General features: G+C 47.2%; 2 protein-coding genes and 1 pseudogene across 4 annotated transcripts; 2 read left to right on the forward strand and 1 right to left on the reverse strand.

The window, feature by feature from the left end:
* Positions 1-3,105: 3,105 nt before the first annotated feature.
* On the forward strand, positions 3,106-7,479 carry LOC105492895 (FKBP prolyl isomerase 11). Of its 2 annotated transcripts, XM_011760259.3 has the most exons (6): positions 3,106-4,137; positions 4,319-4,384; positions 4,781-4,868; positions 5,168-5,201; positions 5,574-5,644; positions 7,237-7,479. In XM_011760259.3, exons 1-6 carry the CDS (start codon positions 4,000-4,002, stop codon positions 7,452-7,454), a joined length of 615 nt encoding a protein of 204 aa, XP_011758561.2. In that variant the 5' UTR covers positions 3,106-3,999; the 3' UTR covers positions 7,455-7,479. The 2 variants fall into 2 exon arrangements, with proteins under 2 accessions (XP_011758561.2, XP_011758562.1); XM_011760260.3 differs by lacking the exons at positions 3,106-4,137; positions 4,319-4,384 and adding an exon at positions 4,423-4,656.
* A 382-nt stretch (positions 7,480-7,861) lies between these two features.
* On the reverse strand, positions 7,862-23,797 carry LOC105492894 (coiled-coil domain containing 65). Of its 2 annotated transcripts, none has more exons than XM_011760257.2 (8): positions 23,460-23,797; positions 22,816-22,983; positions 13,651-13,820; positions 12,676-12,814; positions 11,316-11,513; positions 10,874-11,092; positions 8,357-8,509; positions 7,862-8,271 (listed from the first exon to the last, which is right to left on the reverse strand). In XM_011760257.2, exons 1-8 carry the CDS (start codon positions 23,589-23,591, stop codon positions 7,996-7,998), a joined length of 1,455 nt encoding a protein of 484 aa, XP_011758559.1. In that variant the 5' UTR covers positions 23,592-23,797; the 3' UTR covers positions 7,862-7,995. The 2 variants fall into 2 exon arrangements, with proteins under 2 accessions (XP_011758559.1, XP_011758560.1); XM_011760258.3 differs by lacking the exon at positions 23,460-23,797 and adding an exon at positions 23,074-23,275.
* A 56-nt stretch (positions 23,798-23,853) lies between these two features.
* Positions 23,854-25,103, forward strand: LOC105478973 (large ribosomal subunit protein eL32-like; annotated as a pseudogene).
* The last annotated feature ends 1,172 nt before the right edge of the window (positions 25,104-26,275 follow it).

Here is a 26,275-nt window from a genome sequence, read left to right on the forward strand (position 1 = left end):
TCCCAGCACTTTGGGAGGCCTAGGCAGGTGGATCACGAGGTCAGGAGATCAAGGCCATTCTGGCTAACACGGTGAAACCCCATCTTCACTAAAAAGAAAAATACAAAAAATTAGCCGGGCGTGGTGGCGGGTGCCTGTAGTCCCAGCTACTTGGGAGGCTGAGGCAGGAGAATGGCGTGAACCCAGGGGGCGGAGCTTGCAGTGAGCCGATATCGCGCCACTGCACTCCAGCCTGGGCAACAGAGCAAGACTCTGTCTCAAAAAAAAAAAAAAAGAAGTGTCTTTCTGCCTCAGTTAAAAGGTGTCTGGGGCTGTGCATGGTGGCTCACACCTGTGATCCCAGCACTTTGGGAGGCCAAGGCAGGTGGATCACCTGAGGTCAGGAGTTCGACACTGGCCTGGCTGACATGGTGAAACCACATCTTTACTAAAAATACAAAATTAGCCTGGTGTGGTGGCACACACCTGTAGTCCCAGCTATCCGGAGGCTGAAACAGGAGAATTGCTTGAACCTGGGAGGCAGAGGCTGCAGTGAGCCACAATCGCAGCACTACACTCCCGCCTGGGTAAGACAGAGTGAGACTTCATCCAAATAAATAAAAATAAATAAATAAAAATTAGCCAGATATGCTCGCTTGAACCCAGGAGGTGGAGGTTGCAGTGAGCCAAGATCTCACCACTGCACTCCACCCTGGGCAACAGAGTGAGACTCTGTCAAAAGAAAAAAAAAAATGGTGAGCTGGGCGTGGTGACTGACACCTGTAATCCCAGCACTTTAGGAAGCCGAAGCGGACAGAGATCACTTGAGTCCAGGTGTTCAAGGCCAGCCTGGGCAATATGGCGAAACTGCATCTCTACAAAAAATGTAAAAATTAGCTGAGTGTGGTGGCATGCCCCTGTGGTCCCAGCTACTTGGGAGGCTGAGGCAGGAGGATCACTTGAGCCCATGAGGCGGAGGTTGCAGTGAGCCAAGATTGCACCACTATACTCCAGCCTGACTGACAGAGACCCCCATCTCAAAAAAAAAAAAGTATCTAGCGGCTGGTCTGAAGATAGGCATCTCAGTTGTTCACAGCCAGTTACAGATCGAACTCCTCTTTCCCCCTTCTCACTACTGCACTTGACTAGACTTTTTTTCCCCCCACAAAGAATGGGGCTTCAGATACAACTGAAAAATAAAAGTGTCTGGTGGTAGGCAATCCAGAACTGGCATGGTGGCTCTGCAGTTAACAAGGACTTATGCTTCTTTTTGCTTCACCATCCTAGCATGCAGCTTCCATCCTAATGGTCATCTCATGGTCTAATATGGCTTCTAGAGCTTAATTCATCTCATCTGCATTTCAGATAGCAGACAGAAGGAATGAAAGATGATTGGGGGAGGGAGAGGAGCACAGAAGGATGCTTCCTAGTTAACTCTTTAAAGGGCCTTCTTGGAAGTCCAAGACAATACTTCCAACACTTCGTTTATGTTCTCTTGGCCAGAACTTAGTCAGTTAGCCATATCCAGCTTTAAGGGAGACTTGGAGATGTAGTTTTGTGGTTTTTTTGTTTAACTTAAAAAATATTTTGATACGTAATTTGCAAACAGTGAAATGCACAGATCGTAAGTATACAGTTTGATAAGTTCTGACAAATGCATACACCCATGTAACCCACATCCCTCTGAAAATATAGAGCATTTCATCACCCCTAGAAATTCCCTCCTGCTGAGGGGACTTTTTTTTTTTTTTTAAAAACAATACAAATGAGAGATAATGAAGGCTTCTTATCCGGAGGTGGGAGGGTTGTAGCTATGGGAATAGAAGGGAGGAGCTGGAGAGACTGTGGAAGGAGAATCCAGAGTAGACCCGTTGGATGTGGGAGATGAAAGAAGAATGAATGCTGGTAGCAGAGCCACTAACAGAAACAGCAGATAGGGAGGAAGTCCGGGTTGTTACAGATGGATTGGAAGAATGAGTGCAGTTAAGACTGTTGGCCGGGCGCATTGGCTCACGCCTGTAATCCCAGCACTTTGGGAGGCTGAGGCGGCCACATCATGAGGTCAGGAGTTTGAGAGCAGTCTGGCCAACATGGCAAAACCCCATGTACTAAAAATACAAAAATTAGCCAGGCGTGGTGGTGGGTGCCTATAATCCCAGCTACTTGGGAGGCTGAGAAAGGAGAATCGCTTGAACCCGGGAGGTGGAGGTTGCAGTGAGCCAAGATCATGCCATTGCACTCCAGCCTGGGTGACAGGAGTGAAACTCTGTCTCAAAACAACAACAACAACAACAAACTCTTAAAAAGTGGGCTGGGCATGGTGGCTCACACCTGCAGTCCCAGCACTTTGGAAGGCTGAGGTGGGTAGATCACCTGAGGTTGGGAATTTGAGACCAGCCTGACCGACGTGGAGAAACCCTGTCTTTATTAAAAATACAAAATTAGCCAGGCGTGGTGGCGCATGCCTGTAATCCCAGCTGCTCGGGAGGCTGAGGCAGGAGAATTGCTTGAACCCGGGAGTTAGAGGTTGTGGTGAGCCGAGATCGCACCATTGCACTCCAGCCTGGGCAGCAAGAGCAAAACTCCTCCTCCTAAAAAAAAAAGTGAAGTCTGGCCAGGCGTGGTGGCTCATGCCTGTAATCCCAGCCCTTTGAGAGACCGAGGCAGGCGGATCACCAAGATCAGGAGTTTGAGACCAGCCTGGCCAACATGGTGAAACCCTTATCTACTAAAAATACAAAAATTAGCCAGGCATGGTGGCGGGCGCCTGTGATCCCAGCTACTTGGGAGGCTGAGGCAGGAGAATCGCTTGAACCTGGGAGGCGGTGGTTGCAGTGAGTGGAAATTGCTCCACTGCACTCCAGCCTGGGCCACAGAGTGAGACTCCGTCTAAAAAAAAAAAAAAAATGTGAAGTCGGCTGGGCACAGTGGCTCACACCTGTAATCTCAGCACTTTGGGAGGCCGAGGTGGGCGGATCACGAGGTCAGGAGATCGAGACCATCCTGGCTAACATGGTGAAACCCCCTCTCTATAAAAATACCAGAGTAGCCCGGCGTGGTGGTGGGCGCCTATAGTCCCAGCTACTCGGGAGACTGAGGCAGGAGAATGGCATGAACCCAGGAGGCGGAGCTTGCAGTGAGCCGAGATCGTGCCACTGCACTCCAGCCTCGGGGACAGAGCGAGACTCCGTCTCAAAAAAAAAAAAAAAAGTGACGTCTTTACACAAACATAAAGGGGTTATGTGTGCTGTCCTTTGAGAAGTTTGTTGATGAAAGGAGAAAGGAAGTAGTAGCACCAGAGGAAAAGGTCAGGGGTTTACCCTGTTCTTACAGGAAAACAGCGCCTTGCTCTTTTCAGCTAGCTTTTCAAAGGATAGGGATAGGACAGCTCCCTGCCCTCTTTCGGATATTTGGATCTATAACCTCCAGAAATTCAGGCTGAAGTAGTTGGAGGTCGGAGAGGAATGAGACAACTGCCTGGGTGGGGTGGGCCAGCCAGACACTGCCAGGATAGCCACAAGGAGACATAACTTAGAGGAAAGAGCAGACAGCAACCACGTTGGACTCAGGCAGTCCTGGGTTTGAATCCTGTCTGTATCACCACCTAGCCTGATGACCTTGGGCACATCCTGAGCACCCTGTGCCTTATCTGTAAAATGGAAACAATTATGCTGACCTTTTAGGTTGGTTTTGAGGATTAGAGACTAGCTCCTGACACACAGTAGGTAATCGTAAATGGGTGCTATTATTTGGCCCAACCCACATTATAGGACAGAACGTCTAATGAACTGGTCAGAACCTGCGCCCTCCGGATCTTGGAGGGTACAGAGGGCGCCCCTCGGCCTCCTCCCTTTCGGAGGTGGGGACAAGGTGGAGGAAGGGCTGCAGGAGGAGGAGCTCTAGCATCGCGACCCGCCCCGTCCCGTCCAGTCTGGCCTGGGCGCTGCGGGAACGCTGTCCTAGCCGCCGCCACCGGAACAGCCTGTCCTGGTGCCCCGGCTCCCTGCCCCGCGCCCAGTCATGGCCCTGCGCCCCTCACTCCTCCCGCTCCATCTGCTGCTGCTGCTGCTGCTGCTGCTGCTCAGTGCGGCGGTGTGCCAGGCTGAGGCTGGGTTCGAAACTGAAAGTCCCGTCCGGACCCTCCAAGTGGAGACCCTGGTGAGGAGATAGTCCCAAACCTCAGCACCCGTGGACCGAGCCTTGTGGGGTAACACAGGGATCTCAACGAATCTGGGAGCCAGGAAGGAAGTGCGGGAACTGAGTTGGGGGTGGTGCTGGGTCTAGGAGCGAGAACGGGATCTTTGGAAGAGCATCCGTGACCCCTGTAGTCCGATCGTAGGTGGAGCCCCTCGAACCATGTGCCGAGCCAGCTGCTTTTGGAGACACGCTCCACATACACTACACGGTGAGGGGTCTCGGGGGCCGGGGCGGGGCCTGGGAGGGGGTGGCGCCCTGCTGAAACACGTCAGCTTTGGCTTGGACACGTGGCAAGCGGTTCGGGAGAAGAAACTTGGGGCTCTGGGGTTGTCGAGCACATGGCGAGGGGAGAGGCGTTGCTCTTCCGTGCCTCTTTTTCCTCCTTGCTTTTCTGCCAGTTCCTACCTGGCACGGAGAAGTGCAAGGTGGAGAGATCTCCGAGAAGCGCCAGCCCTCTGGGGCTTCCTGTTCCTTACAGCGGTAAGGGGAAGGCTAGGCTGCCGCTGTAAGGGGGCTGCCGCCGCCCAGCGGTCCAGGTGTGTGTTGGCGCCTGCTGGGAGGAAGAGGGTGGTAGGTGTATGCTCTTGATGCTCTCTCCCCCCAGGGAAGCTTGGTAGATGGACGTATTATTGACACCTCCCTGACCAGAGACCCTCTGGTTATAGAACTTGGCCAAAAGCAGGTGATTCCAGGTATGTGACCTGTGCCTCCCATTCTACCTCTTCACAACCTAAGCCCTTTCTTAGCCTCTTCAGCTCCAAAGCTGCCCTGGAAATTCCCCCCTGAAATGAGTAAGACCCTAGGGCTCTACCAGTTACCTTCTGAGGTTCAAACCTCACTTCTAATACTCCACTTGTCCCAATTGGAAGCCAGAGATTTAAGAAGTGGGGGCAAGGCCTATTGAGGATGGAGGAGGAAGACTTTGGTGTTCATGTCATGGGATTTGGGGAAGGTGGATAGCTTCCAGTTCAGTTGTGTCTTCTTCCTCAAGGTCTGGAGCAGAGTCTTCTAGACATGTGTGTGGGGTGAGTATCTGGGTAGGGGTGGGCCTGGGTACCCTCTTTGCATGGGAAGAGGTTTTCTCTGCCATCCTCGCTCCTTAAGAAGCAGGAGAATGTGGAATAAAGGACCCTGCTTCCCACTGGACAGGTCCAGGTCAGTGGGAACCCTGAGGGCATCCAAAGCCTCTGTGCTTCTTGCGCTGTTGCTCTTGTTGGGGATTTGAGGCACATGGGGAGATGGACACCTTTGCTGGCCAGCCTGTTTGGTGTTCAGGTGGAAAAGTTCGTGTTTTGGGTGTGAAGATCCAGAGGGTTTTGCTGGAGGAGCTTCAGCTGGACTGAGGCTGCTGGCCTACCTCTCCTGCCTCTGGCTGTGACTGACATTCCTTCCCTCAGAGAGAAGCGAAGGGCAATCATTCCTTCTCACTTGGCCTATGGAAAACGAGGATTTCCACCATCTGTCCCAGGTAATCTGACTAGGCCTGTCTCTCAGGCCATCGAAATACCTAGTCCCTAAGAGCTGTAAGGAGCTATATACTTTGTCTAATGCTTGAGAAGGTCCAGACCAAGTTTGTTTAGACAGACAGGAGTGGCTGGTGCCTCCATCTCCAGGGCCACTTTTTTCTTCCTCATATCACCAACAGGGACTAAAGACAAATAACCTGATGAGGCCACCTGGTGTGACCTCTAGCAGCCAGTAACTTGTTAGGGAAGAGAACTGCCTGTGCCACCACCTTTCCCAGAACACTGGGCTTCTTTCCTGCCCCTTTCTACAACTCTACGCTGTGTCAGCTGTACAGCCGCCCCCCCCACCCCGCTTCCTTTCAGCCTCCATCAGGGAAGAGATAGTAAAAATAATCACAGTCAAGTAATTCAAAACAAAACAAAAAGCAACTGTTAAAGCCAAGTCTACCCCATAACTTTAAAAGCCATCATAGGTCACTGCCGATGTCTATTTTTGAAGGGTTGAGATGGACAGATTTCCCAAAATGCGTATCTTTTGCTTTCAGTTCTAACAAATGTTCTATTAGCTAAAATGTGTTGTACTCCACAGAGTATTGGGCTCGTAATTCTTCTTCTTCTTCTTCTTCTTTTTTTTTTTTTTTTTTTTTTTTGAGACGGAGTTTCATTCTTGTTGCCCAGGCTGGAGTGCAGTGGCGCAATCTTCACTCGCCACCTCTGCCTCCTAGGTTCAAGCGATTCTCCTGCCTCAGCCTCCCGAGTAGCTGGGATTATAGGCGTGTGCCACCACGCCCAGCTAATTTTGTATTTTTAGTAGAGATGGGGCTTCTCCATGTTGGTCAGACTGGTCTCAAACTCTTAACCTCAGGTGATCCGCCTGCCTTGGCTTCCCAAAGTGCCGGGATTACAGGCATGAGCCACCGTGCCTGGCTGGGCTCATAATTTTTATTCTAGTTCCAGCTTAGAGGAAGGCCTGGAAGGAGGGTAGGGCAACCAAGGAGAAACTCTTTTACCCAAAGCCCTATACCTCCCCATTCCCAGTGCTGCTTATTTGCGCCTGTTCCGCCCACTCATTTCTGTTCCACCTGCCCCTTTACTTCTTAAGCAGCATCCTCATCCTTCTTCCTCTTCAGTTCTTATGCTGAAACTCCTGTTATCTCATAATCACGTTGAATGTGCTCATTGGTTGGTTGATTTTTTAAAGTCTAGTTTAAATCCATTTAATTTCAGACCTGCAAAGACTCTATCCATGTTGTTATTTGGAAATACGATAAGTTAGTAGTTAGTATAGAAGGTTCTCCCACTTACAAATAGAGAAGAGTCTTACATTTCATATTCACAGAAAGTTTTCCTGCATTCAAAGACTTGTCACTGGACCCAAGCCACATGTGTAGTTGGGGTCAACATGACTATCACTGAACTCTGCTCATAATCCTCCTCTACTCTTGTCTAAAGGAATTCAACCCCACATTTAAATCTTGTCAGCTTCATAGTTGTTGGCTTTGCTGTGGCCTACCCTCCCTATTTTCATTCAGATTCTGAGCCCTGGATAAAATGCACTGAGAGTCTAACCCTCTCCACCTCTCTGCCTCTCTAGCGGATGCAGTGGTGCAGTATGACGTGGAGCTGATTGCACTAATCCGAGCCAACTACTGGCTAAAGCTGGTGAAGGGCATTTTGCCTCTGGTAGGGATGGCCATTGTGCCAGCCCTCCTGGGCCTCATTGGGTATCACCTATACAGAAAGGCCAACAGACCCAAAGTCTCCAAAAAGAAGCTCAAGGAAGAGAAACGAAACAAGAGCAAAAAGAAATAATAAATAATAAATTCTAAAAAACTTCTTTGCATTCTTCATCTGATACTTTCTGAGACTGCCTTTGAAAGTGGGAATGAGGTAAAGGGCTGAGGAAAAAAGCATTCTTAGTTGCATCTTGCCTGGCATGGGGGTGGTTGTAGGCCCTGGATCACCTCTTCCCCTGGCCTCTTCTTGCTGTCCTAACTGACTTTAAGGATCTGGTCTTGAGTCTTCCCATAGGATCTCTAAGTCCTTAAGGTATGGGTTTTGGCTCTCATGGCGCCCTGATTCTGAGGAGGGATGCTTAATTGAGCAGTGAGCCTCCTGGTAGTTGCCTAGCTGTTCTCTCTATTCCCTGGGACCACAGTGTTCCTAGTGTCCTCAAAGAGGACTGCTCTGTCCAATATGGAAAAGATACAAGGAGCTCATAAACTCCATGGAAATTTTTAATAGCAACATCCGTACATCTCTCAAAAAAAAAAAAAAAATCTCTAGGAGTTGAAAGATTTTTTTCCTTAGATCACAGGTTGTGGAAGATCACGTGGGCTGCTTCAATTATATTTTAAGTGGTTGGATGTTGTTTATCACCTGGATGGGCTATAGGTATGGACAAGGGCTGGGGTAAATTGCTTTGATAGTTGACTATAAAGAGTGGGTTGAGCTGGCTCAGCACTTCGTCACTCACTGAGATGCCATCCAAGTACTGCTTCAGCATCTCCCGCAGCTTTCCATTGATATCTAGCAGCTGGGCTCGTCTGTGTTGGAGGCTCAGTTGCTCCAGTTTCACTTTGTTGTACCTTTTCCAGAAATTCTCCATTCCTGTGTAGTCCACCATCACCTGGGAGTGGAGTTGTAGGGAGAAGGTGTGCAGCGAGACCCACTAGCAAATGCTGCCCAATGCCCCACCATCCCCCAGCCTTTACCTTGGCAAGCTCCTCAGTAAGCTCTTCTAGATTATTCTCCTCAATCCCCTCCTGCTCCTTAGGAGTCAATACTGATGAATAAAAAGGCAGCACCTTTTCTTCCTCAGTTTCAAATTTCCTACATATTTCAGCAAGTTTAAGGATTTTTTCACCCTATTTGAAGCAGGAAGAGAGTTTATATTAGGAAAGGGAGTGGAGAGGGAAGCTAGTGGAGTTGGTTCCCCTGTTTGAACCCAGGGAAGCTACTCATCCAAGTGGGAAACAATAGCAATAAATACATATAGCAAATAGAGGTTACCATGTAACACACACTATTCCAAGTATTTTCTATTCTTATTGTAAAATTAATTCATAGCCTGGGAAACATAGGAAGATCCCATCTCTACAAAAAAATTTGCAAAAGCCAGGTGTGGTGGCACATGCCTACAGTCTCAGCGACTGGGGAGGCTGAGGTGGAAGAATCACTTGAGCCCAGGAGGTAGAGGCTGGAGTGAGACGAGATGGTGCCACCACACTCCGGCCTGGGCAACTGAGTGAGACCCTGTCTCAAAAAAAAAAAAAATCATTCATTCATTATTAATTCATTTCTTTAAAAAAAAAAAACAACTCACTTTTTTTTTTTTTTTTTTTTGACAGAGTTTCACTATTGTTGCCCAGGCTGGAGTGCAGTGGTGCAGTCTTGGCACACTGCAACTTCTGCCTCCAGGGTTCAAGCGATTCTCCTGCCTCAGCTTCCCGAGTAGCTGGGATTACAGGCATGCACCACCATGCCCAGCTAATTTTGTATTTTTAGTAGAGATGGAATTTCTCCATGTTGGTCAGGCTGGTCTCGAACTTCCAACCTCAGGTGATCCGCCTGCCTTGGCCTCCCAAAGTGTTGGGATGACAGGTGTGAGCCACTGTGCCCAGCCAAAAACTCATTCATTATTAATTCATTTCTTTTGTCTTTTCTGTCCTTTTTTTTTTTTTTTTTTTTTTTTTTTTTTTTTTTTGAGACGGGGTCTTACTCTGTCACCCAGGCTGGGGTGCAGTGGTGCAGTCATGGCTCACTGCAGCCTCGATGTCCCAGGCTCAAGTGATCCTCCCATCTCAGCTTCCCAAGTATCTAGGCTCACAGGCGTGTGCCACTATGCCCAGCTTTTTTTTTTTTTTTTTGGTAGAGATGGGCTCTCCCTATGTTGCCCAGGGTGGTCTCAAACTCTTGGGCTCAAGCTATCCTCCCACCTTGGCCTCCCAAAGTGCTGGGATTACAGGCATGAGCCACCACGTCTGGCCAATTCATTTCAATTTAAAATGTAGACCAGACGCGGTGGCTTACACCTGTAATCCCAGCACTTGGGAAGCCAAGGTGGGTGGATCGCTGAGGTCAGGAGTTGGAGAATATCCTGGCCAACATGGTGAAATCCTGTCTCCACTGAAAATACAAAAATTAGCCGGGTGTGGTGGTGCGCACCTGTATCCCACCTACTCAGGAGGCTGAGGCAGGAGAATTGCTTGAACCGGGGAGGTGAAGGTTGCAGCGAGCCAAGATCATGCTACTTCACTCCAGCCAGGGCAACAGAGTAAGACTTCATCTCAAAAATAATAATAATAATTAATTAATTAAAATGTAAGAGGGAGCTCGATGCAGTGGCTCATGCCTGTAATCCCAGCGTTTTAGAAAGCCAGGGTGGGCCATGCGCAGTGGCTCAAGCCTGTAATCCCAGCACTTTGGGAGGCTGAGACGGGCAGATCACGAGGTCAAGAGATCAAGACCATCCTGGCTAACACGGTGAAACCCCGTCTCTACCAAAAAATACAAAACACTAGCTGGGCGAGGTGGCGGGCGCCTGTACTCCCAGCTACTCGGGAGGCTGAGGCAGGAGAATGGCATAAACCCGGGAGGCAGAGCTTGCAGTGAGCTGAGATCCGGCCACTGCACTCCAGCCCGGGCGACAGAGTGAGACTCCATCTCAAAAAAAAAAAAAAAAAAGAAAGCCAGGGTGGGAAGATTGTCTGAGGCCAGGAGTTTGAGCCAGCCTGGGCAACATGGCGAAACCCCCTCTCTACAAAAAATACGAAAGTTAGCCATGCATTGGGGAGGCTGAGGCAGGAGGAACGCTTGAGCCCAGGAGGCAGAGGTTGCAGTGAGCCAAGATGGCGCCACTGCACTCCAGCCTGGGAGACAGAGTGAGACCCTGTCTTCACCAGAAAGAAAGAAAAAAAAAAAGTAGGAAGGGGCTCACCAGGGTGGCTCACACCTCTAATCTCAGCACTTTGGGAGGCCAAGGCAAGAGGACTGCTTGAGGCCAGGAGTTCATAACCATCCTGGGCAACACAGTGAGACCCCATCTGTAGAAATACATAAATAAATAAATTAATGTAAGAGGGGAGGAAACATGGAATAAAAAAGGTATTCCAAGTGTCCACTCAGCCAGGAAGCAGGAAGAAGCCTTCGCTATCCTTTCCAAATCCCTTTAACCTTGCAGGGAGCCAGGTTCCTTGACTTCGTTCTGACTGTCCTCTCCCTTGTGTTACCTTATCAACAATCTTTCTCAGGGCCTTGAGGGTGGCATTACTTTCCAAGGTGAGTTTGACTAAGTTCTTCTGGGATGCTGCCCGGGCCTGAGTCCTTTGGGCCTTAAGTTTTCGCAGTTGTACAAGGACCAATTCCTTGTCGTTACGGATATACCGGTTCTCATCTTCACTCTCACGGCTGTGTATCATGATCTTGCCTTTTGAAATAGTTATGGCATCCTAGAGGAACAGATTAGGGGAAACACTTGGCCAAATGAGGGTCTTCAGTGAGACAGGTAAAAGGGCTGCCTGGGGACTGAAATCAGAGCATATCATCTTTTCCCAACCAATCAGTGATGAGGCCCAGGGGAAACGAGGGGAAGCAGAAGAGGGGATAATAGAGCAGTTAGAGCAGTGAGTATTTCACTGTGAGTAACTCAAAGGTTAGTGAGTATACACTAACCTGTAGTTTCTGTATTTTTTTCATCTGTACTTCAATCTCTTTGGAGCTCTTCTCATCCTTCACCTGCAGGGTCTCAAAGGCAGCCTTTCGATCCTCTGTGGCATCAGTGTAATTCTTGAGTACATCCTGGAACTTTCTCCACAGATCTTCTACTATGTTCTCCAGGTGCAGCCTTAGAAAGTGCTTCTCTTCTAAATTCTAGCAAGTGACCCCAAAATAGCAAATGTTTGGAATTACCTCATTAGTGCCCTTTCACTTCCACCAGCAACCTCACCCTCTTGAACTGTTTGTAGCATAGTTTAGTACAGAGGTCTTCAATGAAAATGCCTACACAAGACCAGGCAGATGATATAAATAAGTTTTGTGGGCCGGGTGGGGCCTGTGGTGAACTGGAGAGGAAATGCTGCATTTGGGAGGAGGAGGGGCAGCCACTGAGCTCCACATGAGCCTTGCCATTTGGAAATGTGGCCCAGTGTTGCCAGATCTTTAAATTTTTCAAGGGAAGCTGAAAATTTGGATGTTTTTATGAAATCTCCAATTTTCAAGTGTAAGATGCTTATTCAAAAAATTTTACAAAACACTATGGGATAAATAAAAACAAAGAACTCCATACCCAAACCTAGGTCTGTGGGCTGGCTAAGTTTGCAACCTCGAGGACAACGGAAAGCACTTTGGATCAAGGGGCAGGAGACCTAGATTCTCCTGGTTCTACCACAGACCAGCAGCATGACTTTGGCAGGTCATTTTACCTATTGGGCCTTACTTTCTTCATCTGAAAATCACAGGGGTGAAGCCAGATGATCTCCTTGGTGCTTTTTAGCTCTAAAATGCATTCCCTTGACATTTTAGAATGGTCCTCCCTCCCAACCAATTTTCACAAAATTACAAAAAGCAGTAGGGATACCTACAGTGGCAATAGATATTTTATTCACTGTGTTGGCTAAAGGGGTCTCTTCTACCTCTAGTAGCCTTGAGCATTTTAATTTTTTAATTTTTTAATTTTTTTGAAAGAGGGTCTCGCTCTGTCACCCAGGCTGGAGGGCAGTGTTGCTATCACAGTTCACTACAGCCTCCGTCTTCTGGGCTCAAGCGATCATCCTACCTCAGCCTCCTAAGTAGCTTGGACCATAGGCGCACACTACCACGCCTGGCTCTTTTTTTTTTTTTTTTTGGTTGGGGGGTAGAGATGGCAGTCTCTCTGTGTTGCCCAGGCTGGTCTTGAACTCCTAGTCTCAAGTGATCCTCCTGCCTTGGCCTACCAAGGTGCTGGGATTACAGGTGTAAGCCACTGTTCCCAGCCTCCTTGAGCATTTTTCTATCACCTCCTTCCACTTCTTGTCTATCTACTCTCCCTCCGTACCATGTTTTTGAGATCATTCCACATGCTCTGGAACTCCAGCTTGCTTTCATACTCAGAATCTATATAGTTCTGCTCCATGGCCATGAAGATATCTTGTAGATAGTGAATCTCTTTCTCATGTTGGTCAATAATTGTCTTCCTGTAGGAGACAAGACACTGTCCCTGCTCTGAGGGATACAGGATATTGACCAATAATGACAATTCAAAGCAGTATGTAATAAATCTATGTGAATGGTACAAACTCTCAGGTACTGATGGAGAACAGAGAGAGGGAAGGCTCTATTCTTTTTAGGACTGGAAAGAATGAATACAGTTATTTTATTTTGATTTCTGAATGGGTAATACATTCATGTAATTTCAAAAAAGTACAAAAGGTTACAGTGAGAAGTCTCTCTCCCATCGCTGTTCCCTGCCAAATGGGTAGGATTTTGATAGTTGAAAATGGGTAGTTGGTAAAAGGAATTTGAGGAGTTAAACTTAAAAAGAAGAAAAAAAGAGTTATTAAAAAAAAGTAAAACAATAACTTAGCCAGGTGAGGTGGCACGCACCTGTAGTCCCAGCTACTGGGGACACTGAGGCAGGAAAATTGCTTGAACCCAGGAGGCAGAGGTTGCAGTTAGCTGAGATCGCACCACTGCACTCCAGCCTGGACGGCAGAGCGCGACTCCGTCTTGAAAAAACAAAACACAATAAAAAATAATAATAAAGAAAGAAAAAAATAGTGAAAGAAAAAAGAAGAAAGTGGGTGGTGAAGGCACACAGATAGGGGGCCTGACGTAAGTAAAGGGAAGCTAGAGCTGCAAACTTAAGCCAGAGTTTGTTTAAAAGGAACCAAGATATTCTCTGCTGGGGGTCCTGTGATAATCAATGTGGGATGCTCCAAGATACTAGCCACTTGCTTACAGGCAACTCCTTGACACAGACTCTGGACACTCCCCTGGATTCAATTCCCCATCTTCTCTTAGGCCCCCATACCTTTCTGTCTCAAACTCCTTGGTTAGGGCTTCCAGCTCCATGTTGTAACTTTCCTCCAGGAGACTGAGCCGGTGCCTCTGCAGGGCCAAAAGCTGGTCAACATTGTGCAAGTGGCTGCGCAGGGCACGGGCGTACTGCTCCTCAGCTTCGGACAGATCTTTAGCTAAAGACTAGGCCAGAAAGAGAGAGTTACCATTCCAGCTGAATGGCATCTGTGTGAGAAAATAAAAATATATTCAGCTTGCAGTTTTTTATTTGTTCCTACTGCCAATTTGGCTTTAAGAATGCTAGTTGTCCTCCTCACTCGTGTAAAGCAAGAGTGGTGGCAAGGGCTGAGCAAGGTGGCTCGCATCTGTAATCCCAGCATTTTGGGTAGCCAAGGTGGGAGGATTACATGAGCCTGGGAGCTCAAGACTAGCCTGGGCAACACAGTGAGACCCCCCAATCTCTACAAAAAAAAAAAATAAACATAAACATAAAAATTACCCAGGCTGTAGTCCCAGCTACTCACAAGACTTGGGCAGGAGGATTGCTTAAGCCCAAGAGTTCAAAGTTGCAGTAAGCTGAGATCATGCCACTGCACTCCAGCCTGGGTGACAGAACAAGACCCTGTCTCAAAAAAAAAAAAAAAAAAAAGGCTGGGCACAGTGGCTCACACCTGTAATCCCAGCACTTTGGGAGGCCAAAATCCCAGCACTTTGGGAGGCAGGCAGATCACGAGGTCTGGAGTTCAAGACCAGCCTGACCAACATGGCGAAGCCCCATCTCTAGTAAAAATACAAAAATGCCGGGCGCGGTGGCACAAGCCTGTAATCCCAGCACTTTGGGAGGCCAAGGTGGGTGGATCATGAGGTCAACAGTTCGAGACCAGCCTGGCCAACATAGTGAAACCCCGTCTCTACTAAAAATACAAAAAAAAAAAAAAAAAAAAAAAATCCGACCATGGTGGCAGGCGCCTGTAATCCCAGCTACTTGGGAGGCTGAGGCAAGGAGAATTCCTTAAACCTAGGAGGCAGAGGTTGCAGTAAGCTGAGATTGCGCCACTGCACTCCAGCCTGGGTGACAGTGCGAGACTCTGTCTCAAAATAAATAAATAAATAAATAATAAAAAGACAAATATTAGTTGGGTGTGGTGGCGCGTGCCTGTAATCCCAGCTACTCGGGAGGCTGAGGCGGGAAAATTCCTTGAACCCAGGAGGCCGAGGTTGCTGTGAGCTGAGATCATGCCACTGCACTCCAGCCTGGGCAAGAAAGCGAGACTCCATCTCAAAGAAGAAGAAGAAAAAAAAAAAGTGATAGCAAGGAGCCCCATGAAGCCAGCCAGTGTCCTGTGGATGACTAACATTTACAGTGATGTAGCCACCCCTGAAAGGGATCAGGGATTCTTGGAGAAATGAGTGCTTTGAGGTCTGATGCAGAAAATGAGTTGACCCTGGGGTATCTTTTTTTTTTTTTGAGATGGAGTCTCGCTCTGTCACCAGTCTGGAATGTGGTGGTGTGATCTTGGCTCATTGTAACCTCAGCCTCCTGGGTTCAAACGATTCCTGCCTCAGCTTCCTGAGTAGCTGGGACTACAGGCACCTGCCACCACGCCCAGCTAATTTTTTACATTTTTAGTAGAGACAGGGTTTCACCATGTTGGCCAGGATGGTCTTGATCTTATGATTCGCCTGACTCGGCCATCCAAAGTGCTGGGATTACAGGCATGAGCCACCGCTCCAGGCAGAACCTGGAGTATCTTATCATAAAAGATAGCAAAGAAGCTATCAAAGACCAAAAGGGTCATGTCAGAAGGACCCAGGAACCAGTATAAAGTGCCTCACTGAGGCAGATTTTCCAAAGAAAATCACAGCAATATCTCCCATCCTACGATTCTCTGCTATGTGACCTTGCCACTCCCCTATCAAAAGGTGGTGTCTCTTCTTCCAGCTCCTTGAATTTGGGCAGACCCTATGACTACATGGGTCAATAGAATACAGTGGAAGTGGCACTATGCCAGTCCCAGGCATAACCCTTGGCTGGCCTGGCAGTTTCTGCTTCCCGCCCCTTAGAATGCTTGTTCTTAGGATGATCCCTCCAGGAGCCTAACAGTCATTCTGTGAGAAGCCAAGTGCAATGAATTTTTATTTATTTATTTATTTTTATTTTTTATTTTTTATTTATTTATTTTTTTGAGATGGAGTCTTACTCTGTCACCCAGGCTGGAGTGCAGTGGCGCGATCTCGGCTCATTGCAACCTCCGCCCCCCAGGTTCAAGTGATTCTCCTGCCTTAGCCTCCCGGAGTAGCTGGAATTACACACCACACCCAGCTAATTTTTTGTATTTTTTAGTAGAGATGGGGTTTCACCATGTTAGTCAGGCTGGTCTTGAACTCCTGACCTCGTGATCCACCCGCCTCGGCCTCCTAAAGTGCTGGGATTACAGGTGTGAACCACCATGCCCAGCCAGAAGGTTTTTTTTGTTTTGTTTTTTAATCAGTTATCACTGGAGGATACCAGACAACCAATTTTTTAAAAAACTGTTAAATAAAGGCAAGAGAAATAATCAAGCATTTATCTTGCTTTTCCTGTATAAACTATAGCTTTGAGTAATTGAATAGAAAATGAGGGGAAGTATCTCTTTTCAGAAATACTCAAGCTAATGAACAAAAAATGAACGATACTATTAGAAAATCAGGCCAGACACAGTGGCTCACACCTGTAATCCCAGATCTTTGGGAGGCTGAGGCAGGAAGATCATTTGAAGCAAGGGTTTGAGGCCGAGAGTTTGAGACTAACCTGGGCAACAGAGTGAGGGCCCTATCTCTATTTCTTTCTCTCTCTCTCTTTTTTTTTTTTTTCCTTACTGGATCACTACATCTAGACCCCATCTCTATTTCTTTTTGTTTCGAGTCAGGGTCTTGTTCTGTCATCCAGGCTGGGTCAGGTGTCATGATCACAGCTTATTGCAGCCTCAATCTCCCAGGCTCAATTGATCCTCCACCTCAGCCCACTGAGTAGCTGGGACTACAGGCACACACTACCATGCCCAGCTAATTTTTAAGTTTTTTTGTAAACAGGGTTTCACCATGTTGCCCAGGCTGGTCTCGAACTCCAGGGCTCAAAGGATCTGCCTGCCTCAGCCTCCCAAAGTGTTGGGATTACAAGCATGAACCACTGTGCCTGGCCCCATCCCCATTTCTAAAATACAATTTAAACATTTTAAAAATAAGCATTTTTGCATCTCCCAATGATTTAATGGATCAACAGCTGCTAACATCACAAAAAGAGAGCTAAACAATATGTGTCTCTTGATACAACATCGCTAAGCATCTAAATCCAATTACCCAAATAAAAATACAGAGGAAAAAGTAATGTGGTAAACTGCAATACAGAATACTATGCAGTTGTAAAATAAGAAGCTCTTTACAGGAAAATATGGAACAATCTCATATATATATGAGCACAATCTTGGCTCACTGCAACCTCTGCCTCCCAGGCTCATGTGATCCTCCTACCTCAGCCTCCCCAGTAGCTGGGACTATAGGCACATGCCACCACACCCAGCTAATTTTTATATTCTTAGTAGAGACAGGGTTTTACCATGTTGCCCAGGCCGATCTCGAACTCCTAGGCTCAAGCAATCCACCTGCATTGGCCTCCTAAAGTGCTGGGATTTCAGGCATGAGCCACCGTGCCCAGCCTCCAAGATACATTATTAAGTGAAAAAACCAAGGGGCAGAATAGTATATAATATGATCATTTATGTAAAGAAAAAAGAAAAAAGATTTCCTTATGAAACTAGAATTATTGGAAGGAACACTGGGTACCTGGAAGGCACTGGTGGGGAGGAACTTTTCTCTATATAACGTTTTTTTCTTTTGGATTTTGAATAATGTGAATGTACTACCTTCAAAAAAGTAAAACAAGATTAAACAGAAAAGCATTTATGGAATTGCCCACATGATCCAGGCACCTTGAGTCCACTCACTGTAAACTACCATGACCTCTACACAGAGATAGCTTTTACCTTATATGTTTACAATGATAAAAGGATCCTATGAAATAGGTTCTGATGATGGAAGACTATTCACTCACTCAGCAAATGTTTACCTAACCCCTGCTATGTACCAGCACCGTGCAGGATGTTGAGGATTCAGAGATAAAAAGATATGCCCACTGCTCCCAAAGGAGCTTACAGTCTAGTAGGAAGAGTTACATAAATAGAAAATCACAACATAACATGGAAATTGCTATAAGGTTGATGATTTATTGAGTGACAATGAATATAAAGGATTGAGTGCCTACATATGACTAAGCACTGGGAAAGCCTTCACCAAAGAGATGTCATTTGTATCAACTCTTGAAGGAGGAATGAAAGTTTACCAGGATGGTCGGGCTCACTCCTGTAATCCCAGCACTTTGGGAGGCTGAGGCAGGTGGATCACCTGAGGTCATGAGTTCCAGACCAACCTGACCAACATGGTGAAGCCCCATCTCTACTAAAAATACAAAAATTAGCCAGCATGGTGGCGCACACCTGTAGTCCCAGCCACTCAGGAGGCTGAGGCAGGAGGATCACTTGAACCTGGGAGGTGGAGATTGCAGTGAGCAGAGATTGCACCACTGCACTCCACCCTGGGCAACAGAATGAGACTCCATCTCAGAAAAAAAAAAAAAAAAAAAGGGCAGAGTGCAGTGTGGTGTATAATCCCAGCATTTTGGGAGGCTGAAGTGGGCAGATCACTTGAGGTCAGGAGTTCAAGACCAGCTGGCCAACACGATGAAACCCTGTATCTACTAAAAATACAAAAATTAGCCGGGCGTGGTGGCGTGCACCTGTAATCCCAGCTACTTGGGAGGCTGAGGCAGGAGAATCGCTTGAACCCGGGAGGTGAAGGTCACAGTGAGCCGAGATCGCTCCACTGCACTCCAGCCTGGGAGACAGAATGAGACTCCGTCTCAAAAAAATAAATAAATAAAAATAAAAATAATAAGAAAATTTGTCAGGACAACTGGAGAAGAAATGGAGATGAGAATTCCAGACACAGGGAATAGCATATGCAAAGGCACAGGTAAGAAACAAGGCTGGCTGTATGAAAAGTACAGGTGGGCAGAGGCCGGGTGTGGTGGCTCACGCCTGTAATACTCAGCCTGGGCAACAAAAGCGAAACTCCATCTCAAAAAAAAAAAAAAGTACAGGTAGGAACCAGATCATGAAAGGCTTTGATGTTCTTACTATGGAGTTTGGATTTTTTCCTGTAGATGGGGGAACCACTAAGATTTAAGCAGTGGAGTGACAGGATTAGATTTCTGCTTTAGAAAGATAACCCTAGTACTCATGCCTATAATCCCAGCACTTTGGGAGGCCGAGGTAGTTGGATCACCTGAGGCCAGGAGTTAGAGACCAGCCTGGCCAACATGGCGAAACCCCGTCTCTACTAAAAATGCAGAAATTAGCTGGACACGGTGGCATGCACCTGTAATCCCAGCTACTCAGGAGGCTGAGGCAGGAGAATCACTTGAACCTAGGGGGCAGAGGTTGCAGCGAGCCAAGATTGTGCCACTGCACTCCTGCCTGGGTGACTCTGTCTAAAAATAAAATAAAATTAATAATAATAATAATAATCGTAGTAGTTCTGCAGAGAATCTAGAGGCAGTTGAATGTGAAGGGTGGAAAACAGGAAACAAATAGTTTAGGTTAGAGATGATGCCCAGGTCTCAACTACAGGAGGACAGTGGAAAAGGACAGCAGGGTATAGCTTTGAAAACTACTTTAAAGTAGACAACTTATACAACACTTAGTAACAGAGGTCAGGGACAGATGCAAAATCTAGGATGGACTGGGCCCAGTGGCTCATGCCTGTAATACTAGCACTTTGGGAGGCCAAAGTGGGAGGACTGCTTGAGGCCAGGAGTTCAAGACCAGCATGGGCAATGTAACGAGACTACATCTCTACAAAAAATGTAAAAATTTGTTAGATGAGGTGGTGTGCACCTGTGGTCCCAGCTACTCCAGAGGGTGAGGTGGGAGGATCAGCCTGGGCAACACAGTGAGACCTTGTCTCTACTAAAAATTAAAAAATAATTCTAAAATTTAGCCAATCATAAGCTGGGCGCGGTGCCTCACGCCTGTAATCCCAGCACTTTGGGAGGCCGAGGCAGGCAGATCACAAGGTCAAGAGTTCGAGACCAGCCTGACCAATATAGTGAAACCCCGTCTCTACTAAAAATACAAAAGTTAGCTGGGCGTAGTGGCGTGCACCTGTAATCCCAGCTACTTGGGAGGCTGGGGCAGGAAAATCACTTGAACCCGGGAGGCGGAGGTTGCAGTGGGCCAAGATGGCACCACTGCATTCCAGCCTGGGCGACAGGGTGAGACTCCATCTCAAAAAAAAAAAAAAAAAAAAAAAAAAAAAAAATTTAGCCAATCCTAGTGAGAGCCTGTAGTCCCAACTGCTCAGGTGGGAGGATCACTTGAGCCCAGGAGCTTGAGTGTAGTGAGCTATGATTGTGCTATTGCACTTCAGCCTGGACAACAGTGAGACTGTCTCAAAAAATAAAATAAAATAAAATAAAATAAAGTCAGGGTAATATGTAAGATTGTCTAGCCCTAGAAAACTGGTTAAAGGGTGAGATGGCCAGACTCAGAAATCTGGGGAATGCTGAAGTTCAGAGGATGGAGAGAGGAAGATAAACTCACTGGAGTGAATGGTTTATGTCCCAGAGTTAGAAAAAATGACAGAATGGTGTCTTGCAAGCCAAAGGAGAGTTTCAAGACCCAGGGCATGACCAAGAATGTCAGTGCCATAGAGAGGTTAGGTTAGATAAAGACTAAATGATGAAAAGTAGTCACAATTCTGAACCGGTGGCTTTTACTTGAGCAGTTTCCTAGAGAAGGGTAGAAATCAGATGCTGTGGGATGCAGGGTAAAAGGGAAGTGAAGAAGTAGAGATAGTGAGGATCACTAACATTTCCACATTTAATATGTGTAGTCTTACTCAGGAATGACCCTGAAGGTGGTTAATATTAACAGTATGTGATTTACCTAAGCAAGAACTGTTATCATAAGCTGAGAGGCTGCTGTGTAGGAAGAAGTTAATTGTGTCGGGGTGAACCTGGTCAACTACTCAGCTTCCCTTAACCCATTCATGCCTAAGGTTGCAAATACTTTTTGTGAAAAATCAGACCTTGGTGATGACCTTGAGCAGTACAAGATACATAACTCCCCAAAACTTAGCATTCCAATAATGGAACACTAGGCAATGAACACTGCTGTTCTTATCAAGTGTTTGATAACTTCCAATAAGTGTCTGAAAAAGCCTCTTAAAAATCCATAAGTTATGGGCTGGGCGCAGTGGCTAACGTCTGTAATCCCCGCACTTTGGGAAGCTGAGGTGGGTGGATCACCTAAGGTCAGGAGTTCCAGACCAGCCTGGCCAACATGGTGAAACCCTGTGTCTACTAAAAATATAAAAATTAGCTGGGCTTGGTGGCGGGCGCCTGTAATCCCAGCTATTCAGGAGGTTGAGTCAGGAGAATCGCTTGAACCCAGGAGGCAGAGGTTGCAGTGAGCTGAGACCGGGCCTTTGCACTGCAGCCTGGGCAACAAGAGTGAAACTCCATCTCGAAAAAAGAAAAAAATCCGTAAGGTATAACTGGTGGGGTGTGAACTTCTAATGAATAATGGTTATTGCAAATTTGAGGACTCTTAATATATATCTCTGGAAGCTGCCCAAGGTCTGCTGAGCTTTTTCCCCAGGGGTTAGGCTATGAAAGAGAAATGTATGTTTTCTAGAGGGGGAATACCATGTTGGCAATGTATATTTTGCTGTTACTGTGGGCTTTGTTTTGTTTACAATTGAAAAGACTCTGGCTGGGCGCAGTGGCTCACACCTGTAATCCCAGCACTTTGGGAGGCCAAGGCAGGTGGATCACGAGGTCAGGATATCAAGACCATCCTGGCCAACACGGTGAAACCCCATCTCTACTAAAAATACAAAAATTAGCCAAGCATGGTGGCACACGCCTATAGTTGTAGCTACTCGGGAGGCTGAGGCAGGAGAATCACTTGAACCCGGGAGGTGGAGGCTGCACTGAGCTGAGTTCACAGCACTGCACTCCAGCCTGGTGACAGAGCAAGACTCCGTCTCAATAAATAAATAAATAAATAAATAAATAAATAAATAAAAAGACTAAGGAGAAGGCAGTAAATGGAGGTAGACTATTAAAAGTAAGAAAAAAGAAGGGGTACAGAAAATCCCTTAGAAGAAAAGATAGGATGGAGGCCGGGCGCGGTGGCTCAAGCCTGTAATCCCAGCACTTTGGGAGGCCGAGACGGGCGGATCACGAGTTCAGGAGATCGAGACCATCCTGGCTAACACGGTGAAACCCCGTCTCTACTAAAATACAAAAAAAAAAATTAGCCGGGCGAGGTGGCGGGCGCCTGTACTCCCAGCTACTCGGGAGGCTGAGGCAGGAGAATGGCGTGAACCCGGGAGGCGGGGCTTGCAGTGAGCTGAGATCCGGCCACTGCACTCCAGCCTGGGCAACAGAGCTAGACTCCGTCTCAAAAAAAAAAAAAAAAGAAAAAAAAAAAAAAAAAAAGAAAAGATAGGATGGAATCAAGAACTCAAGAACCTCCCAAGAGCATAAGGATGGCTGATTGAATTGCTTAGAAATCCAGAACTGCTCTTACCCATGGAGATCTTCTCAACCTTATCCAGGGCCACTGAAGTTGAATCAAGAGGCCAAACAATTTGGTTGAATGGAGCACTGCAGTGGGAATCAATAAACACAGGCTGGAGTCCTGGCTCTCTCACTGACTAGGTATGTGACCTTGGGCAAGTCAGTTCCCCTCTGGAACTGAGCCTTCTGACATTGAAATGAAGGTGTGGGACTCATTTCAAGTCACTGGGTGATGTCTACTGTGCCTTACAACTCTACTATTGGATAGTGCTGGTTTGGGGCAGCAGATTACAAGGAGAGTGGCTCCTCTAAGGGAGAGAGGGGTGAAAGATAGCCCCATATTCTATTTTTTATTTCTGTGAAAACCGTTGTTACCAATAGCCTGGCTTTCTCACAGCCTGTGTCTTGTGAGGGCTTAAAGATGGACTAATTCACTAGGATCATTCTATTAAGAGGTCAGGAAGCCATACTCAAGGTTTCCTTGGAAAGAGTGCCTACCTTGATGACATTGTCCTTACAGTCCACCACTCGTTCAAATGTTTGGCTGAGGATCTCAATGTCCTTATGAAGCTCTCTGGTCTTGACTTCCCTAAGGACAGTTCTCCACTGTGTGTTAATCTTATTAAGGTTCAAAGCACTGTTGTGTTCCTCCTTGGCCAGCTTGTCCTGTGTGAAGGAATAAATATACCTCCAGGAAGTCAGGGCCTTTCAGTACAACAAACAAGATCACTCTTAATTTATCAGCTGACACCTTACCCCTTTCCGATGGGAACGGCCTGATGGCATTTAGGGAGGGCAAGGGTGAATTTCCTTCAGGGTGGGAGCATCAGAGTTGGATGTTGTTTGTAATGACCCATCTCCAGGGAGAATATCAGCATTCCAGACAGCTGGGATAGCGGACAGGACCTAAGGTCCCAGTTCTGTGATTCAATAGAGACCGCCAGGCTGTATACCACGCACCCCCTCTATGCTTCGCGGATAACACCCCCGCCTCCCAAACAATGTTGCCTGAAATCTAAGTATATCTGGGTCTCAGGATTTCCGGAGGAGGGGAGGTCAGGATGAAAATGAGGTTTCCTCAGTGACAGGCCAGCGCAGCGGGTGGATGGGGTTGAGCAGGACATAATGCAAAAGGCCATCACCTTCAAGAACTGGCTGAGGAGCCTCTCTTTCTTTTTGGCCATCTCCTCCTCTGCCAGCAACTTCTGTTGAAACAGAAGCAGCTGCTCCTCATCGGACAGGGGCGTCTTGGCCTTTTTTTCTTTCTTAGGCATGGCGGGGCAGGGGATTGGATCCGGGAAAGAAGCTTCGGCCTGTCTCGACCCGCGTTACAGAGCGTAGAAGAAAAATGTCCCTAGAAAGGGGCCTTCCAGAACTGCCCCTGGTTGTGGGCGGTTGTGGGACCTGAGATCTCAGCTCTCGCACAAGAGAGACCCCGGACTATCAGTGAGGCTGAGCTCTCCCACGGTAAGACGCGTCTAGTCTCCTAGCAACGAGGATCTCGCTAATATAGAGAGGCAACGGCTAGAAGAGTCCATGTCTTGGAGCGCCCCCTACCCAGTGGAGGACCGAGGTCGATTTTTGAGAGGGTCCTTTTACCTCTCAAAAACCTGTCTCCTCAGTGCTTTTTTTTTTTTTTTTTTTTGAGACCGAGTCTCGCTCTGTCGCCTAGGCTGGGCATGATCTCGGCTCACTCAACCTTCGCCTCCCCTGTTCAAGCAATTCTCCTGTCTCAACCTCCCCTCAGTGCACTTTTATAAACCTTCCTCAGACCCCGTGGGAAGCCCAAGATCGTCAAAAACAGAACCAAGAAGTCTGACCGATATGTCAAAATTAAGTGTAACTGGCGGAAACCCAGAGGTGTTGACAACAGAGTTCGTAGAAGGTTCAAGGGCTAGATCTTGATGCCCAACATTGGTTATGGGAGTAAAAAAAAAAACAAAGCACATGCTGCCCAGTGGCTTCCGGAAGTTCCTGGTCCACAACGTCAAGGAACTGGAAGTGCTGCTGTTGTGCAACGAATCTTACTGTGCTGAGATAGCTCACAATGTTTCCTCCAAGAACCGCAAAGCTATCGTGGAAAAGAGCTGCCCAGCTGGCCATCAGAGTCACCAACCCTAATCCCAGGCTGCGCGGCAAAGAAAATGAGTAGACAGCTCATGTGCATGTTTTGTGTTTAAATAAAACTGTAAAAACTGCAAACAACAACAACAACAACAAAAACCTTTTTAAAAAAGGTAAGTGTTGGAGAGAATGTGGAGAAACGGGAACCCTCATATATTGGTGGTGGAAATGTAAAATGGTGTAGCCACTTTGGAAAACAGTTTGGCAATTTTTTTTAAATGTTAAACATAAATTTACCATGTGACCCAATAATTTCACTCTTAGGGATCTGCCTAAGAGAAATGAAAGCATACATACACACAAAAACTTGCACAAGAATTTTCTTCTCTGTCTCACTCATAATAGCCCAATTGGAAAAATTAGAGACAACCTAAATGTCCATTAACATGTGAATGAGGCCGGGCGCGGTGGCTCAAGCCTGTAATCCCAGCACTTTGGGAAGCCTAGACGGGCGGATCACGAGGTCAGGAGATCGAGACCATCCTGGCTAACACAATGAAACCCCGTCTCTACTAAAAATACAAAAAAATTAGCCGGGCGAGGTGGCGGGCGCCTGTAGTCCCAGCTACTCGGGAGGCTGAGGCAGGAGAATGGTGTAAACCCGGGAGGCGGAGCTTGCAGTGAGCCGAGATAGCGCCACTGCACTCCAGCCTGGGCGACAGAGCGAGACTCCGTCTCAAAAAAAAAAAAAAACAAAAACAAAAAACATGTGAATGAGTAGACAAAATATGCTGTGTCCATACAATGGAATATTATTCAGAACAAACTATGGATACCAGCTACAATGTAGGTGAACCTCAAAAAGAATATGCAGGCTGGGCGCTCTGGCTCACACCTGTAATCCCAGCACTTTGGGGGGCCAAGGCGGGAGGATTGCTTTAGCCTAGGAGATGGAGACCAGCTTGAACAATGTGGCGAAATCCCTTCTCTACAAAAAATACAAAAGAAGTTAGCCGGGCGTGGTGGTGCATACCTGTTGTCCCAGCTACCCCAGGAGGCTGAGGTGAGAGGATCACCTAAGCCCCAGAGGTCAAGCCATAATCAAGCCATTGCGCTCCAACTGGGTGACAGAGCAGCCCTGTCTCAAAAAAGAAACAACAAAAACAAAACAAACAAACCCTTTTTTAGACTGGAGTCTCACTCTGTCACCTAGGCTGGAGCAGTGCCTGATCTCAGCTCACTGCAACCTCCACCTCCCGGGTTCAATAAATTATCCTGCCTCAGCTTCCCGAGTAGCTGGGACTACAGGTGTGCACCACCAAGGCTGCCTAATTTTTGTATTTTTAGTAGAGATAGGGTTTTACCATGTTAGCCAGGTTGGTCTCAAACTCCTGACCTCACATGATCCACCCACCTCGGCCTCCCAAAGTGCTGGGATTACAGTCGTGAGCCACCATGCCCAGCCAAAAAAACCCTATGCTCGGCCGGGTGCGGTGGCTCAAGCCTGTAATCCCAGCACTTTGGGAGGCCGAGGCGGGCGGATCACAAGGTCAGGAGATCAAGACCATCCTGCCTAACACGGTGAAACCCCGTCTGTACTAAAAAATACAAAAAAACTAGCCGGGCGAGGTGGCGGGCGCCTGTATTCCCAGCTACTCGGAAGGCTGAGGCAGAAGAATAGTGTAAACCTGGGAGGCAGAGCTTGCAGTGAGCTGAGATCTGGCCACTGCACTCCAGCCTGGGTGACAGAGAGAGACTCCATCTCAAAAAAACAAAAACAAAAACAAAAAAAAACAAAACAAAACAAAACAAAAACTCTATGCTCAGATACAAGTGATTACATATTGTATGGCTCCGTTTATATGAAATATCTGGAAAAGGCCAAGCTATAAAG

Source organism: Macaca nemestrina, chromosome 10, assembly GCF_043159975.1.
Source record: "Macaca nemestrina isolate mMacNem1 chromosome 10, mMacNem.hap1, whole genome shotgun sequence".
In the NCBI taxonomy this organism is placed as follows: Eukaryota; Metazoa; Chordata; class Mammalia; order Primates; family Cercopithecidae; genus Macaca; species Macaca nemestrina.